Raw genomic sequence first — 16108 nt, 5'->3', positions numbered from 1 at the left:
GTCTTGTTTTGTTGCCCAGTTTGGAATGCGGTGGTGTCAACATGACTCACTGCAGCCTTAACCTCCCGGGCTCAAGCGATTCTCCCACCTCTGCCTATCGACTAGTAGGCACTACAGGTCCACACAACTTTGCCCAGCAAATTTTGATATTTTTGTAGAGACAGGTCTTGCCAAGTTGCCCAGGCTGGTATTGAACTGCTGGGCTCAAGCAATCCTCCTGTCTCAGCCTTCCAAAGTGCTGGGATTACAGGCCAGAATGAGCCTTTTGATCCCATATAGTATTATACCTATAGTTTCTTAAGTAAATTTAAACTAGGAGTTTATAAAAGGATAATTCAGGAAATGTAAAATTACTTGGTATAGATATGCCTGTCACTTCAAGTGTCTCTGCCCTGAATACCTCAAGTTATCCGTTATTTTATATAACATCAGACCCTTAGCACGTTGATATAAATCCCTTCATAAACATGACTCCAAAGTACTGATGGAGAGTCAGAAAATAATTGCTCTTTGCTTGAAACTTTACAACCTTCCTTTTAAAACAAATGTTTCTGTTTCATGTAACAAATGTAATGGCCTTTGGCCAAAAGTAATAAAACTCTTACCTGACCATAAATTCCAAAATTTCCCTAGTCCGTTTGCAGTGATCTTTTTTCCTGTCTGAAAACCAGAGCTCAGGACTGAATGACATATTACATTCTAATACACAGTGTTCTAGTTTTCTTTCACTTGTTTCATTTCCCAATACCTATTATAATGCAGTGCTAAATCAGTGTTTTTTTAATTAGCTTTATTGAGGTATGATTTATATTAAATTCACCCACTGTAAATGTACATGGTGATTTAGTAAACTTAAGGCATTATACCAGCATCTTAATAATCCAGATGTGGAACACTTTCATCATCCCTCTGAAATTCTCAGGAGCCCTTCTGCAGTCAGTTCCTACTCCTCCCCTCCTTTCTCTTCACTGTAGGTAGCCACTGATCTGCTTATAAATTTCTCTTTTCTGGGTATTTCATATAAATTGAATCACACACTATAGTTTGTCTTTTGCATCTAGCTTCTCTCAGCGTATTTTTGAGATTCACTTCATCCATGGTGTAGAATTTTTATAGCTGAATAGTATTCCCTCATATGCATATATAAGAGTTTATTCATTTACCAATAATGTTGGTTTGGATTGTTTCCAATTTTTGGCTCTTTGTGATGCCATGAATGTTCATGAACATGTCTTAATCGACCATGTGCTTTATCTTGGGTAGTTTCTTAAACGTGGAATTGCTAGATGTTGTTGTAACATGATTTTAACTTTTTAGGAAACTGCACTCTTATCCAAAGTGGCGGAACCATATACTTCCACCAGCAAGGTACAAGGTTTCCAGTTGCTCCTTGTTCCCTCCAACACTTGATAATTGCCTTGTCCTTTTATTATATCCATTCTCCTGGGTGTAAGACATGGTGTCATTGTGGTTAAACGAATGTACAGTGCTTTCAAACTGCGTATTTTTCCTAAAGGAAATGGCTGCCCTCTAGTGGCTCATTCTGCACATTACATTACACTTGGGAAAGGGACACTAATGAGAAGGCTAAAGCTCAGAAATGGCTTGTTAAAATTTACATTCATTTCACAGCATGCCTGCATTGTTTAGCACACCGAACATAATGAGTCCAGTTTCAAAATGTTTTACCTCATTACCACTATTAATAATTCCCAGGAGATGAGGTGGCTGGCTGTGGCTTTTACATAATCCTGAGAGGTACATTATAGTCAAAACTAAATTTGTGTGCTTTAGATCTTATCCACTTTATGCACTAAGAGCTTGGGGTATAACAAGGGTTTAGACCTGTAGAGTGGCTAACGCCTACAAAGGAGGGAAAAAAGGACAGAGATGGTTATTGTTTACTCAAACCTACCACATCCTGTCAAATCAGAGCCAGAGGAATAAATAACTTTTACTAGTGGAATGAATATAAATTCTTTTTAATGAATTGCACACAAATGTAGTGTCTGGTGGCTCGTTGGTATTTTCAGGTAACACCTTGTAAACATGCCTATGGAGAGTTGTAAAATTTTAGGAGAGTAGGTCTCAGCTGCCCCCAGGCTCCTAGGGCTTTGCTGGGAAAAAAAAAAAAAAAAAAAAAAAAAGGTTTGAGCTAAGTAAATCCTTAGCCAGGATCCATACTTATTTAAGGAATGTTTATTTGGTAAGTAAAAAAAGATGTGGCTTCAGGAAATTAGGGTAGTAGAACCAAACATTTAATTATTTAATGTAAGAAGTTTTTGCTTTAAAGCTATCACACAGGTGATGTCACTTATTATTTAGAAAGTGGAAAGAACGTATATATGTGAAATTTCCCTGAGCTCTTAGGCTTTAGATTCCCAGACTACCTAACAAATGCATTTTACTGTCCTAACATGTCTATAAAATCATATGTATACATGTGTGTATTTTATGCCTGAACAGAGAATAGTAGAGCCTGATGGATGGGACTATCTATGGCTGACTTACTGCTTTAGTCAATTTGAGGTAAGGCGGAGGAGAGGCCATTTGTGCATGTGACATTGGATACACAGTGATTCCACTCCTTAATAAGTATGGTCCACTCCACATTCAGAGGAGGACAAGGGGATATAAAGATTAGGATAAGAGAATAGTTTGCCAAGTCCAGGGTAAGCTTTGGATATGAGAAAGGAAAGTTGAAATGTTTGGGGATTAAGATAACTAATTTTTAAACATGTATCAGAACCTATGACACCAGAAATACTGATTTTTAAAGAATTAACGTGGAGATTACTCCAATGGTGCTGCCATCATTGCCCAAATAAAACAACATGGGCAGATACTGAATTTTTCTAACAGAGACACATGTTTATCCTCTGTCCTTGTGTGTTTTGGAGCCACATCTGATGAGTTATTTATGTGGATAGTATTGTTTGGCTCTTCCCAGAAAAGCAACCCTAAAGTAAGTATGGTGTGCATGTACTCGCACAGAGTTCTGAAGGCAGTTTTAAAGAATTTTTTCTATTTTGAACTGTGGTAATAAATGTGAAGAAACCACCAAGATGATTTTGAAGGACAGTGATCCTTTTAATAAGTTCTGTGTATCTCTTTAGATGTTAATATACCATGTTTAACAGGGAAATATTTGATTACCGGTATCTTTATCTCATAGACTTTAGGATGTATTTCAACTCCTCCCTTTTTTCTTACAGATGAGGAAATATAGTACCAGACATTCACATAACTTGGGCAAGGCAGAGGATGGTTATTCAGTGCCATGTGTTTTATTTTGGTTTCTGGTTGGCTGTTTTGCTGGACAGTGTGAGGCAGGTGAGGGGGCCAAGGCATTCAGTTTTCAGGGTCACTAGCTTCAGAATTAAAATTTTATCTGCCTCTATACTCTCAAACTTGGAGGACCCTGGGGAATTATTTATACTGTTGCCTTTTTCAGTTACCATTTCTTATTTCCTGGGATTTTACCCTTTAAAGCTTAGTTTACATTATTTATGATTTAAAAACATACTTTATGCTCATTTCTTAAAAGTCTGTTACACTAACATTTACTCTGGTGTTTTATTAAACTTTCATTTATTAAATAATACATGTCCTCATGCACATAAGTAAAAAAAACAAAAAAAAAACCTGTGAATTTTAGCTGTCACTAGAGGGGCACTAGGGCCTTGGCTGGTGCTGGTAAATGAAGAAAATCGACAGGGTAACATGGAAAGCAGCCTTGGTTGGGATGATCCCCCGCTGTGCTCGTCATTAGAAGAGCTGCTGGTGACTGCAAATTTTTAGGACTTCTTTGTCTCAATCTCCAGTTTATAAAGCCTCTAAGGCCTACTAACAAAAACAATCCAGTTTTTAACCTCAGTCTAATTGTCTATGGTATAATCCAAAAGTGGTTAAATGGTAACAGTGTTAAGACTCTGGCTGCAGACGGCATTAAAGCAGTTTGTAAAACCACATTTTCTCTAGTTTATTCTCACAAGCAAAATCCCTTGTTAACTGGAAGTCAGACAAACGTATATCATCATCTGAGCTTCACCTTTTACAAAGCTTCCTAACCATGGACAGATGACAGTTATCCCTCTGTCCATGGGATCTACATCTATGGATTCAGATTCATCCCACTGTGGATTGCAAATATTGGGGACATGGCGGTGGTGAAAGGGATGGTGTTCCATCTGTTCTGAACAGGTACAGACTTTTATATATATTGTCATTCCCTAAACAATTTACTACACAGCATTTACATTTTATTAGGAATTATAAGTAATCTAAGATTATTTAAAGTATAGGGGAGGATGTGTATAGAATTTAAGCAAATACTATACCATTTTATTTTGTATCAGGGACTTGAGCATCTGTGGATTTTGGTTTGGTGGAAAATCCAGGATCCAATCCCCTATGGATACCAACAGATGACTATACATATCTTGGGCTCACATGTCATCTGTAAAGCATAATGACTAATTTGAAAGGTTTCAAAATATGAGCAATGGAAAGTACATAGTGCATGTGGCTTCATATATCGTTTCTCCATATTTTAATTTTTTAGGTCAGTTTTGTGCTATAGGGATGGGAATGTGTCATGGATACAGGAAATGAAAGGAGAAAATACTGGTTGGCTCTTTTGCTGTGGGGAATTCAGAACAAGGTACAAGAGGAGTGCTGTCTTCGACCTAACAGATAAATCGGCTTATGCTATGCTCTCAAGCTTGAAATAATCTGAACAATGTGTCCACAGGGTGCTAGCTTTAGGACAGTGACATCTGTGTTAAGAGGAATGGCTGAAAGCAGAGACAATGGCAAGTTGAATGGAAAAACACAAGGTCTCAAGTTACCTGTAACTTGGATAGAGAAGAGACATGTCATCCAGGAGCTAGGTACCCTGACCTATGCTTTAATGCCTATACACATATGGAAGCATGTAATTTTACACAAAGGAATCACTGAAACTATTGACTGGGTATGAGTAAATTTCACAAGGATGAGAAACCAGTCTCCTCTTTTAAACTTCATTCAAGATAAGCAAATATCAGGCTAATAGGACTAAAGTGAAGTTCAGAACTGACATTTGACAAGCAATTTTAGATTTGATCTCTCTGGGCCATAAAGACAATCCATGATGAAATTCATGTTCATGCAGTGGGTTTCAAAGCTGCCAATGTTAAACAGCTTCCACTTCATCCAGAATAAATATCATTTGCTTGGACAAGTAGTAAAAAGCTTAGTAGAGCTTCAAATGCCAAAGATCTTGAGTTGGTGACACACAGTCTCACTCAGGGGTTGATCATTTTTTCCTGTAGGGTTTGTAAAAAGAGGTAAAGGTGGGAACTGTTGTAAGCAGCTCACAGGTGACACCTACTAAGGTTTCAACAGTGGAGCAAACTCAGGAAGAGTCATGCAGTCGGTTCCAGGCAATCAACCTTGTACAACCTTCTCACTACAAACTAGTAGGCAAAAGACAGTCTCACAGAAAGTGAACTAAGTACAGGAATAGACATTCCATAAAGTCACACAAATGACCAATAAACTTGTGATAAAATGGTTAACTTCATTTGTCAGATAAATTCAACTGAAGTAGTGTTTTTTACACTGCACTAAACTGGCAAAAATGTAAGCTAGTCTGCAGTTGGTGGGGAAGGTTATCAAAAATTTTAAATGTAGCTTAACGCTTTGACCCAGACATTTCCCTTCCAGGAATTTATCCTATAAAATACTTGTAAGAATGCACAAAGATGCTGTGATTACGATTCCTTCAATACATTGTTTGTAACCACAGAACACTGTGAGGAGGAGTGACTTGTGTCCATAATGAAAAAACGTTTAAATAAATGGTGGTTTATCTAGTTACATGGTATTTTGTAGCCAAAATATGCTGGACATTGAAAAAGGACTGATACACAGAGTAAAAAAGATGCAGAAAAAAGCTGTAGAAAGATATGCACAAACTTAACAGCTGTTGAACCTGGGGAGGAAGTACACTTGCCCTTTCACTTTCTGCTCTGTATGTTTCTCTACAGTTGTCCCTTGGTATCAGTGCAGGGTTGGTTCCAGGATCCCCACAAATCCCAAAATCCCCAGGTGCTTAAGTCCCTTGTATTGCATATAGCCTGTGCACATCCTCCCATACACGATAAATCATCTCTACATTACGATACCCAATACAACGACTACACATCACATCATTCACGTTCATGCAACGTAGTACTCAGCACACGGCAAATTCCTTTTGTCTTTTAGAACTTTGTGGGAATTTTTCACCTTGAATATTTTCTCTCTCGGTTGACTGCACCAATGCAGTACCCATGGATATGGAGGGTTGACTATCATTTGTTTTACTAGTCTGCAAATCAGCTTAAAAATAGGATTTAAAAAATTACATTCCCATGTATATGTAAGCTTAGGAACCTGTTTACAACCACTCTACCAGGATCACGTGCTTCTTCCCTTGAGACTGTGAATTCCTCAGTTGCAATCCTGAGTACCAAGTTATATCTGCACAGGAGTTTCTTCAAAGATTGTAGTTCAAATATGGAAAACTAAAGGCATTTTTCTATAGCTCATTCAGTTGAGTACGACTGGTTTTCCACATCCAATAGTGTGAATACTCTTAAGAAAGTATGTGTTCATGCAACTTTTTTTGAGAAGGGGTGATGGTGTTCCTTAGAGGATAATTTACAGGAATAGTTAGCAGTGGAGAGATCAAAACCCGTAATTGTTTCTTCCTCCTACACATGAAATAAGGTAAATGAGCTGTTAGGACTAGGCCCCAGTAATAGAGAAGGGGTGATTTAAAGCACTTACCCAGAGGAAGCACACGGTCTTTTTAAAGCTAAAATAGAATTGTGTGTTCAAAGAGTATTTCAAGGCCTGCCCTCCAGTCTGTTGGAAGGGCAAAGGCCCTTATTATCAGAGCCTTGGTGTCTCAGTACAGTCTTGCTTTCAGCTGAGTGTGGTCTACTGGAAAACCACAAACACTGAAAGAGTCCTGTCCCTCAGACAAAACAGACTAGACAGTACAATTATCTAATCACTTCCAAAGTAACAGCAGATAAACCTCCGATTATATTCTGGTAAAGAAACACTGGGCTTCAAAGTTATTTGGAATGGATCTGAGAGTTCTAAGCACCCACCTAGATAACTTACTTAAAAGTAGCCTGGATTGTGACAATTTACATTCCTAACAACCCTGGCAAATAGCCAATATCTATTCAAATAATGCAGGCTCCAAAGGTGCCTAGATACTTGCTAATAAAAAACAGGACACAAAGGGAGATTACCTTTTTAACCTCACAGAGTAGTCCCCAATATTCAGTGGTAGTAAAACTGCCTTGTACAACATCTGGGAAACAGTCTTTATGCACCTTATGGAGACATCAAAAGCAGAAACTGCAAGGACATTGCTAGAAGTCTACCTACTTTATATATTTTTAAAGCCCAGTATAATGAAAATCAAAAAGCTAATTTGGAGAGAAATACTTAACAAAAGGTTAATATCCTCTACATAACATCAATCAAAAGGCAAAGGATGCATTTTTCAGCCTGGTGGATCATCTGTTCTGTACTGCTCAGCATCTCCTTCCTTATTAACAAAAGCCTTCCTAGTGATGAACTCAATCTGTATGTCTGGTGAAAACATCTTCCCCCACATCTACCAAGATGGGCATTTGGACTGGGTCTAGAGTAGTAGTCACATAACCCATGCACTGCAAATGGTAGCTTGATGTAAGGGAAAAACACCCTACAATGGAATAAAAAATAAACACAAACCAGCGACACCATTTCCCACCTATCAAGTTTGGTGATTTTTCTCCCTCCCCTCCAGGTTACCTAAAGAGGATTACGAAAATAGATACTCTGAAAACATGTGATAAACTTTTCTGTGGGTAATCTGACAGTAACAAGAGCCTGTAAAATGTACTCTTCCTATTTTTTGACTCCCAAGAAGTAATCATCTTTTTAGCAAGGATCATCAATGCATGCTGTAATAAAATCCTTGAGTGAAAGGTTGTGGAGAAAGGGAAAAGCTCATATTTATAAAGGAGAGTTCTGGTGATCATATCTTAACCAAAGACTCAAATTTATTATCACACAGTAAAAACCATTTTAATTACCTCCTGATGCGATCCAAGTATGAAGCACACAGCATCACCTGTGAAGGATTCTTGCCCAAAATAATTACCTCTAGAATGAACTTCCAGTTTATAGAAAATATAATAGAGGAACAAATTAATGAACATTTGGGGAAAACAGACAAATCGAGGATGGGGGACATTACATTAAAAAGGGGAGGGGGTCTGGATGTGGTGGCTCATACCTGTAATCCCAGCATTTTGGGAGGCCCAGGCAGGGCAGATGACTTCAGCCCAGGAGTTCAAGACCAACCTGGGCAACATGGTCAAAGTGTCTCTATAAAACACACAAATATTAGCTGGGCGTGATGACATGTGCCTGTAGTCCCCGCTACTCGGGAGGCTGAGGTGGGAGGATTTATGAGTGCCAGAGTGGGCTGTGATTGTGTCACAGCACTCCAGCATGGGTGACAGCCTGTCTCAAAAAAAAAAAAAAAGTTTAGGGTAGGTGAGAGGAGGCTTGTTCTCAAGACTAAAGAGCTGTAACCACTAAAAGGCATGAAGCAGTTGAAGCCATGTTCAATAAAGTTGTAAGTTTGAAGGCAGCTGCAGAAATCTGAATATGGACTGAACATTAAGCATTCAGAAATGTCTTTAGATGCTGTAATGGTATTGTGACTACATTGGAAAGCGTCCTGATAGATGCATGCTGAAACTTTTAGGGGTGAAATATGTCTGCAACTCACTGTTCAGCATAAGTGTACACCCTTACACATTTACATAAAAGTATGGTAAAATGTTAATTGTTGAATCTAGGTGGTATATATGCAAACATAGTATTGCTTGTTTTTCAGGACACGTTTGAGTATTTTCCCAAAAAAAAAAAGAAAAATGAATGTTTTCACCATACAATCCACTTCTTAGAATTTATACCAAATAAATATCCCAAATTCAAAATATTTAAATTTCCTGAAGTATTTTGTTCCAGGGATGGTCATAGAAACATTCATTATAATATCCTCAGATTAGAAACAATCTCAGTGTTTAACAAGGAAGTTGGTTAAACTGGCACAACCATACCTGGACTACTACTACTGCTTTTTGCTTTGGAGACAAAATCTCGCTGTCACCCAGCTGGAGTGCAGCGGTCCCATCTTGGCTCACTGCAACCTCTGCCTCCTGGGTTGAAGTGATTCTCCTGCCTCTGCCTCCTGAGTAGCTAGGACTACAGGCGCATGCTACCACACCTGGCTAATTTTTTGTATTTTTTAAATCGAGACAGGGTTTCAGAGTGTTAGCCAGAATAGTCTTGATCTCCTGACCTCATGATCCTCCTGCCTCGGCCTCCCAAAGTGCTGGGATTACAGGCGTGAGCCACCACAACTGGATGATATTTTTAAGTTATACAAGGTATGACATGGAAAGTTTTTGTGAAAAAGGTAAACACTCAGAAGAAACTTGATGACTGAGACCCATTTTTCAAGCCCTAGTTCAAATTAGATTATTTTCCCTGTAGTTTTTCTCAATCAGATATAAAACACTCCCTTTCCCCACACTTGCTATTGCATGCCTTGTACAACAGTTATTGTTGACTTTTCAACTTTACTACGAATTTACAGGGGTTGGGTCCATGTTTGTTTGTTAACTAGGACTAGTACAAGTGGAGACTGACAAAAAAATTAAAAAGAAGAGGTAGGCAATGAGTGTTCCAGCTGGAGGGTCAGCAGTTGGGATATGGCAGTGCAGTAAGGGGAGGTAATGGTTTCCTAGTGATTACGTTATGCAAGACACCATGCTAAGCACTTTCAATACATCATCTGATGTGATCCTTGCAGTCCTACTGGGTGGATACTGTATCAACAGTTCTAAAAGAGAAATGCAGAGAGATTAGATAATTTGACCAAAAGTCACATAATTAGTAAACCAGAGAATCCATTTCAAACATGAGGAAGTCAGGTTTCAGCACCCATGTCCTTTCCGATTTCATGAAATCACCAAGAGTATTTTTTCTTTAATGGTGGCAAAGGGTGAAAAGGCCAGATAACCTTTAGATTCCTTTCAATACTAACATTCTACAAACCTGCCTACCCAGCAAATTTGGAAATGGGCAAATTTGGTCACTGCTACATGCTCCAGTTGATGTTAGGATAAGAAGCCATACAGGTGATGTTAGGCCAATTTGTATCTGATTATGACCTTAAGAGATAAACTGAACAGAAGGATAAGCTGCCTTCCAAACACAGTTTTCTCCATTTCAGCAATAAATATTGTGAATAAAGGCATACTGTTAACATGAAACTCCTTGGCTATAGATAATGGTAGTAAGAATTACTGTATTCAGGTAAAGGGAAAGCATGGATTCAACCACAATGATTTCTTGAAATTTTTATTAATTTTTTTTTTTTTACAGCTTGATCCTCTTATGAAAAGGAAAGAATTTAAAGATGAATTACATTTTTGTTTAAACAGCAATTAATCCTCATTACAGAGAACAAAAGATCTGTGGCACATTGTCTTTGGAAAGATCTTTTGCATATTTTTCTTCTAAAAAAACTATAATTCTCTCACAGATCACATATTCTCTTTCAAACGACTATACAAGGCAGCTAAATTTTATTCACAAAGCCCCAAGTTGCAGTTCCATTGCTGAAGTAGGTAAAATATATGGAGTTCCCCTTAATTTCTGTTGCACATCTTCCCATTGAGAGCATCACTGCTTCCCTAACCTATGTACAAAATCATTGTGTTGATGATAGCTGGCACATTATTCCACAGTTAATTAAAGAAAAACTCATTATTTTAAAGATAGACCAGTGATTTTCATTTATCAACTGGACAATTTACTCCTTTTTAAAACAGTTCTAATAATACCAAGATTTGACTTTCCTCCAAAGTTATAAGAAAGCAAAAATATATATAATATAATATAATATATAATGGTAATAAATAAAAAAAAGGCAACCCTGCTCAGATATCATCCAAAACATGATCACATTCAGAAAAAAAAAAATTAAAACAAGATTTGGGACACATGCGTACATAGACACACACACACCCCAACATGAACAGTGTATACTTGATATTTGAGGGGGGATGTGCAGTAATTTTAACAATACATGCTGATGGCCTGAACAAAAGGTGAAGTTAATACTGCCTGTGTTAAGCATTGCTTAAACATTTTGACTTTTAAGCAAAGCAAGTTGTCTTCCTTAAGCCAGCCACTGCCTGGTCCGACCAGTGCAGCTTGGCCAGCCTCACTGAGTGGTCTTATTCCCTTGTCCTCCCCAGGCCGACATAATTAATATACAGGCTCAAGGAGCTGTAGGATTTCCCTCCTGCTCTCTTAGGTGGAGGAGTATAGGCACCTCTCTACCCAGCACAGTGCCTGCTGATCTCTGACACTCAATGGAACAGAATATAGTGTGATTTTCCCCGACAATAAGAAATGTATAGCCACCTAAAGAAAAGCAATGGTTGGTACTTGTCAACTCACCATAAATAAGAACTAAAGAACATGGTCAGCGTGCTCACAATTCATGAAGAGATGTACACTCGAAGTCAGCGAGAAACCAACACAACTGGATTGCATATTTGAGGTTCACATGGTGGCAATACCACTCGCAATGTTTGGAGGAAAACCCCCAACGCTATGCTATTCTGCCATTACAACTTCTTCCAACACAGTGACACAAAATGCCTTATATCCATTAATCCCAAGTGGGACCCAAAACAAAAGAGGCAACCAGCTCAAGAACAGGAGGAGAAAAAAAGGTACTGTCATAATTAATCCTGGCATCCCTCCATGGCTGCAATGCGTAACTCTCACTTTTCAGTGAGAAAAAAATCTATACTCTTGTGTTTCTAAAGGAAGGACAAAATATTCTTGCAAGATTTAAATACTGCTATTCAGTGGCAATGCGTGTAAATAGATGAAGCGGCAAAGTTTTAGAAGTTTTCTTGTAGTGTTTGGAAAAATAAAGAATCTGTGGTAGGAAACAAGCAGATTTTTCAAAAGTACATTAAAACAAACAAACAAAAAAGGCCAGCCTCAAGCCTTATTTAATCTACCTTAAGATGCACAAATACAACTCAAACTTCATAAAGCAGAGGAGTAAAAGGTGCAGGAGCCATGTAACATCCCTTGAAGCCATGGCAAGAAACCAAGAGCAGTACTTCAAAACCAGATCCAGTCCAAGGCACAATTCAATCAGCTGCTGCTTCTGTGTAAGGGTATGTGTCCTTCTGTGTATCAGAGATAACAGTGTTGTTGATTGTGGAGGACACAGTGGTTTTCTTTTTGCTTCTAAAAATTATTGAAGATGAATAATAAAATAGTAAGCTCCTGATGCTAGTAACATTAACATGCAAGGTACCAAATAAGGCAAGCTTTCCACCAGAAACGGGTAGGGGGCTTTAGCTTTCTAAATATCCTGAGATCTGATATTAAAGGATACAAGACAAGGGAAATAAGTGTGGTCCAATTTGCCTAGGGGAAATAGCTACATGTGTTGGTCCAAACAGATATATAAAGGTCCTTTTGTTACAAAATATTAGATGCTTTCCCCATTGAGTATTGTGATCAAATCATAATATCGGACCAATTCTCCTCCTAATGTGATTCTATTTCTGATAAATGCTTGCTAGACCCTCCCACTCCTCACCACTGCTACTAGGTGGCCAATGTTTTCACAATCCAAACTCAGTATAATCTGGTAAATTTTAGTAAAGTGTTTTTCCATTATTTAGCAGGGTTCTTAAGTTCAGTAATTCACAAAAAGGACAGGAACATTCAACACTTTAAAAAATAAAACAGTGTTCTTCCATTTTCTACTAAAGATACATAAGAATATGTGTATTCAAACACACACACACACACACACACACACACACACACACACACACACACACACAAACCCCTTGTAGTGCCAAAGGCAACATTTACGCTCTGTTTTCACTCCTTAAGATGCTTTGCATTTGTCTTACTGTGAAGTGTGTACTACTGTTATAAGAACTTTGCATATTCAAAGGCTTAATTTTATAATCTAGCCCTTTCAAATGATCTACCTCAGGACAGATTCTGCCTTTGGGAATTGTAAGCATGCAGTGAAAAAGTGCAAATGATTTTAAAAATCCTTTAGACCTCTTTATAATTGTAACAGGAAAAAGACCCTATGAGCATTAAGGATTCATCAGCCACTACCTTTCACATACTCTATTAAAAAGGTTACCATCAGTTATTCTCTTTTAGGTACAATGCAATAAGGACCAGAAATATCCAATGACCAAAGTAGTACAAATTGATCTATGCACATTTGTTACTTTTTCAAGGGACAAATAAAATCTTTATATCAAGTTCAGGAAAAAAAAATCCACAAAGAGTAAGGCCACTGAAAAAGCAATCTGTTTTAGAGCTGGCTGAGAAATCTACTTGGAAATGTCTTCAGTCAAAGGAGCACTGTGGCTTGCCAACAGAACATGCACACGCTCTGGCACACTCTGCATAGATAGAACCTGCCATAAAGAACACCTGACAGGTGGCTTGTCCTAGGGAATGATGGGACAAAAGGGGAGGGGATGGCTAAGGGAGTAAGGAAAAAAGAAACATGTTAAATAACATCTTCAACATCGAAATAAAGCCTGATTCTGGTGCCTTGTCCCTTACATATAAGAGATGGACACACAATGCTACACACACACAAAACCTACCAGGAAATTACTCATTTAACACAGTTTTTTTTAAACAAGTAGTTTAAAAAGGACTGGGGCTTTGCTTTAGAACATCAATAAATGAAACCAGTCATCAAGAATCACGCTTCAAGGTCTTATGCTCAGATATTGCTACAGCTGTCATTCTCTAGCTTTCACCTAAACATGAGGCATCAGACCCCTGACTTAGTGATAACCAAAGAACAGTCTGGAGAAGAAACTGAAGGAACAGCCTCACACAGACCACTCATACTGTGAGATAAGCATTGCTCCTGTCCCTCGAAACAAATATCCCTTTGTATATTTACAAACTACCAAGAGAGTTCCTGCATTTGTCATAGGGATCTCAGAGGTCTTCATTATAAATAAAGATGGTTCTCCCTCCCCCACCAATAGGAAAATGGGAAACACGCCTGGTAGGAAACACAGAGGGGCAGAATGCGGCAAAGGTGGAGAAAAGCTAGTTACAGAGACGACACTCCTCAATTGTAACACGTGCAAATTCTACCTCTAAAAGGGATAAAAAAGAATTGGCTTTTAAAAATACTGCACTCAAAATAACGTTTCCAATAATAACCTTCAAAGTTTCAATGAAAAAGAAAGTCTGTGCTTATGGGCACATGGGATTTCTGACTATTTTAGGTCATTCAAAACGGACTTGGTTTAATGTATTCACTACGGCAATAACTCGCGAAGGGCCACAGTTACTCCTCAACCAAATCAAATCTAGCTGAGGACACTCTGGAGTGAAGGCATGTGGTGACGATTTTTTCAAAAGTCTAATTAACCACCCCAAAATCTCTACAACCTCTTAGGGAGTTAACTTCCCCTAGACAGTCAAGGACTCTCAAAGTCTAGTTTTGCTATAAATATAAAATAATTTGTAGCAGAAAAATATAGCCTCTCTAAGAAGATTTCATTTTTCTTGTTCACTGATGAAACTCTGAGTTGGCTGGACAACATGAGTACCACGTAACTGGAGACCACAGATCAGTACCTCAAATTCCAGCTCTACTTAAAACTTTAAAAGCACTTTAGCCATCTGGTCAGGTATAAATGTTGGTTCCCTTCTTCCCCAAGGTAGGATATTCAGACAGAGTCCACAGTGACTGCCCTGTTAGAGGGTCCCTTTTGCTGAAGCAGGGGTGGGAAATGGCAGTGCCAAGTCCTCCCGTGCAGACCACGAGGCAGCACCCCACGTGCTCCTCCTCGCCGCTCTGAGGTGGGCTGACTTTCAGCACAGAAACAGAGAAGTCAGAGCTGTGGTGAACGTGCAGCACTCTAGGCAATGGGGGGATGTGGGGCGGCGGGAGCGGGGGTTGCCTTCAATTTTATCAATTACAACAATACTTGGTATTATCAAGCCACTGTTCATTGGCAGAAAGTGGGGCACAGTGGAGTCCTTCACAACTTATGGTTGACAGATGGCCATTCGAAGTTACTGAACAAACACTTCTCCCAAAACTTAAAAGAAAAAGAGAACATCCACAAAACCCTCCACCAAAAGTCATTGTTTAAAAAAAAATTCCTTCTGGGAATGGACTAGTGTGGCTACTGAGATGATGTGAATTCACTTTCAGAGTTGAAATTGCTTCTCCTCATTTCATTTGCAACTTGGATCCTACTGGTTTAAAAAAAAAAACAAAACAAAAAACAAAAAAAAAAAAAACCAGAAATGTTTCTAGACCATTCATACACCCATTTAAGCTACATTGCACTTCTGTCCTTTAGTCAGGAAGGGAAGATCATCTCTGGGGCCAGCCTCCTCATCTCTGCTTCTGCATAACCATAGTGTCCGACCAATGATCACACAGTTGTTGAGAGTTTAAGTGGACAAATGTCCTGGCCATCTCATGGTGCTTCTGTTTTAGAGTTTGGTGTCCTGATGAGACAAATGTCTGGACTGTTTCTGAGGCTTCCAATGTGCAAAAATAGTTCCCAAGGCATTGAATCAACCTGGGGCTCCATTAAGGTGTTTTGGTTAATTCTTGTAGCTGCTGAAAACCCTGTCGTGTATAGCGCACCAGGTCCACCAAACTGCTGTTGAGGGCCAAGGTGCATACATTTGTGCTGAGCTGAGCAAAGAATTCTGCAAAAACAAAACAAAAACCAAGTAAACAGACAAGCACAAACAAAAATTAAAATGGAAACAAAAATTTAAGATTCCAGAAGGTACGTCCCCACAATATTCTGCACTTTATCACAGCAAACAAATCACAGTCTACTGTAATCGCTTGCTAATTCTCCACCAGATGACAAACCAGGTTTGCTTTAGAGCTGAATTCCTAATTCTTAGCACAATGGCTGGCACTTGCAAA

At 38.7% G+C, this 16108-nt stretch overlaps 1 protein-coding gene across 6 annotated transcripts in view; it reads right to left on the bottom strand.

The window, feature by feature from the left end:
* Window positions 1-10453: 10453 nt before the first annotated feature.
* Window positions 10454-16108, bottom strand: part of AFF1 (ALF transcription elongation factor 1) — a 206818-nt gene continuing 201163 nt past the window's right edge. For all 6 annotated transcript variants that reach the window (XM_074396407.1, XM_074396410.1, XM_039468193.2 and 3 more), the window contains one exon: window positions 10454-15879. In XM_074396407.1, coding sequence (XP_074252508.1) covers window positions 15758-15879 — 122 coding nt within the window. In that variant the 3' untranslated portion in view covers window positions 10454-15757. The remainder of the gene's footprint in view (window positions 15880-16108) is intronic.

Source organism: Saimiri boliviensis, chromosome 3 (genome assembly GCF_048565385.1).
Source record: "Saimiri boliviensis isolate mSaiBol1 chromosome 3, mSaiBol1.pri, whole genome shotgun sequence".
Classification (NCBI taxonomy): Eukaryota; Metazoa; Chordata; class Mammalia; order Primates; family Cebidae; genus Saimiri; species Saimiri boliviensis.
The sequence above is the reverse complement of the archived record's forward strand: the minus strand, read 5'-3'. Positions and strand labels throughout refer to the sequence as shown.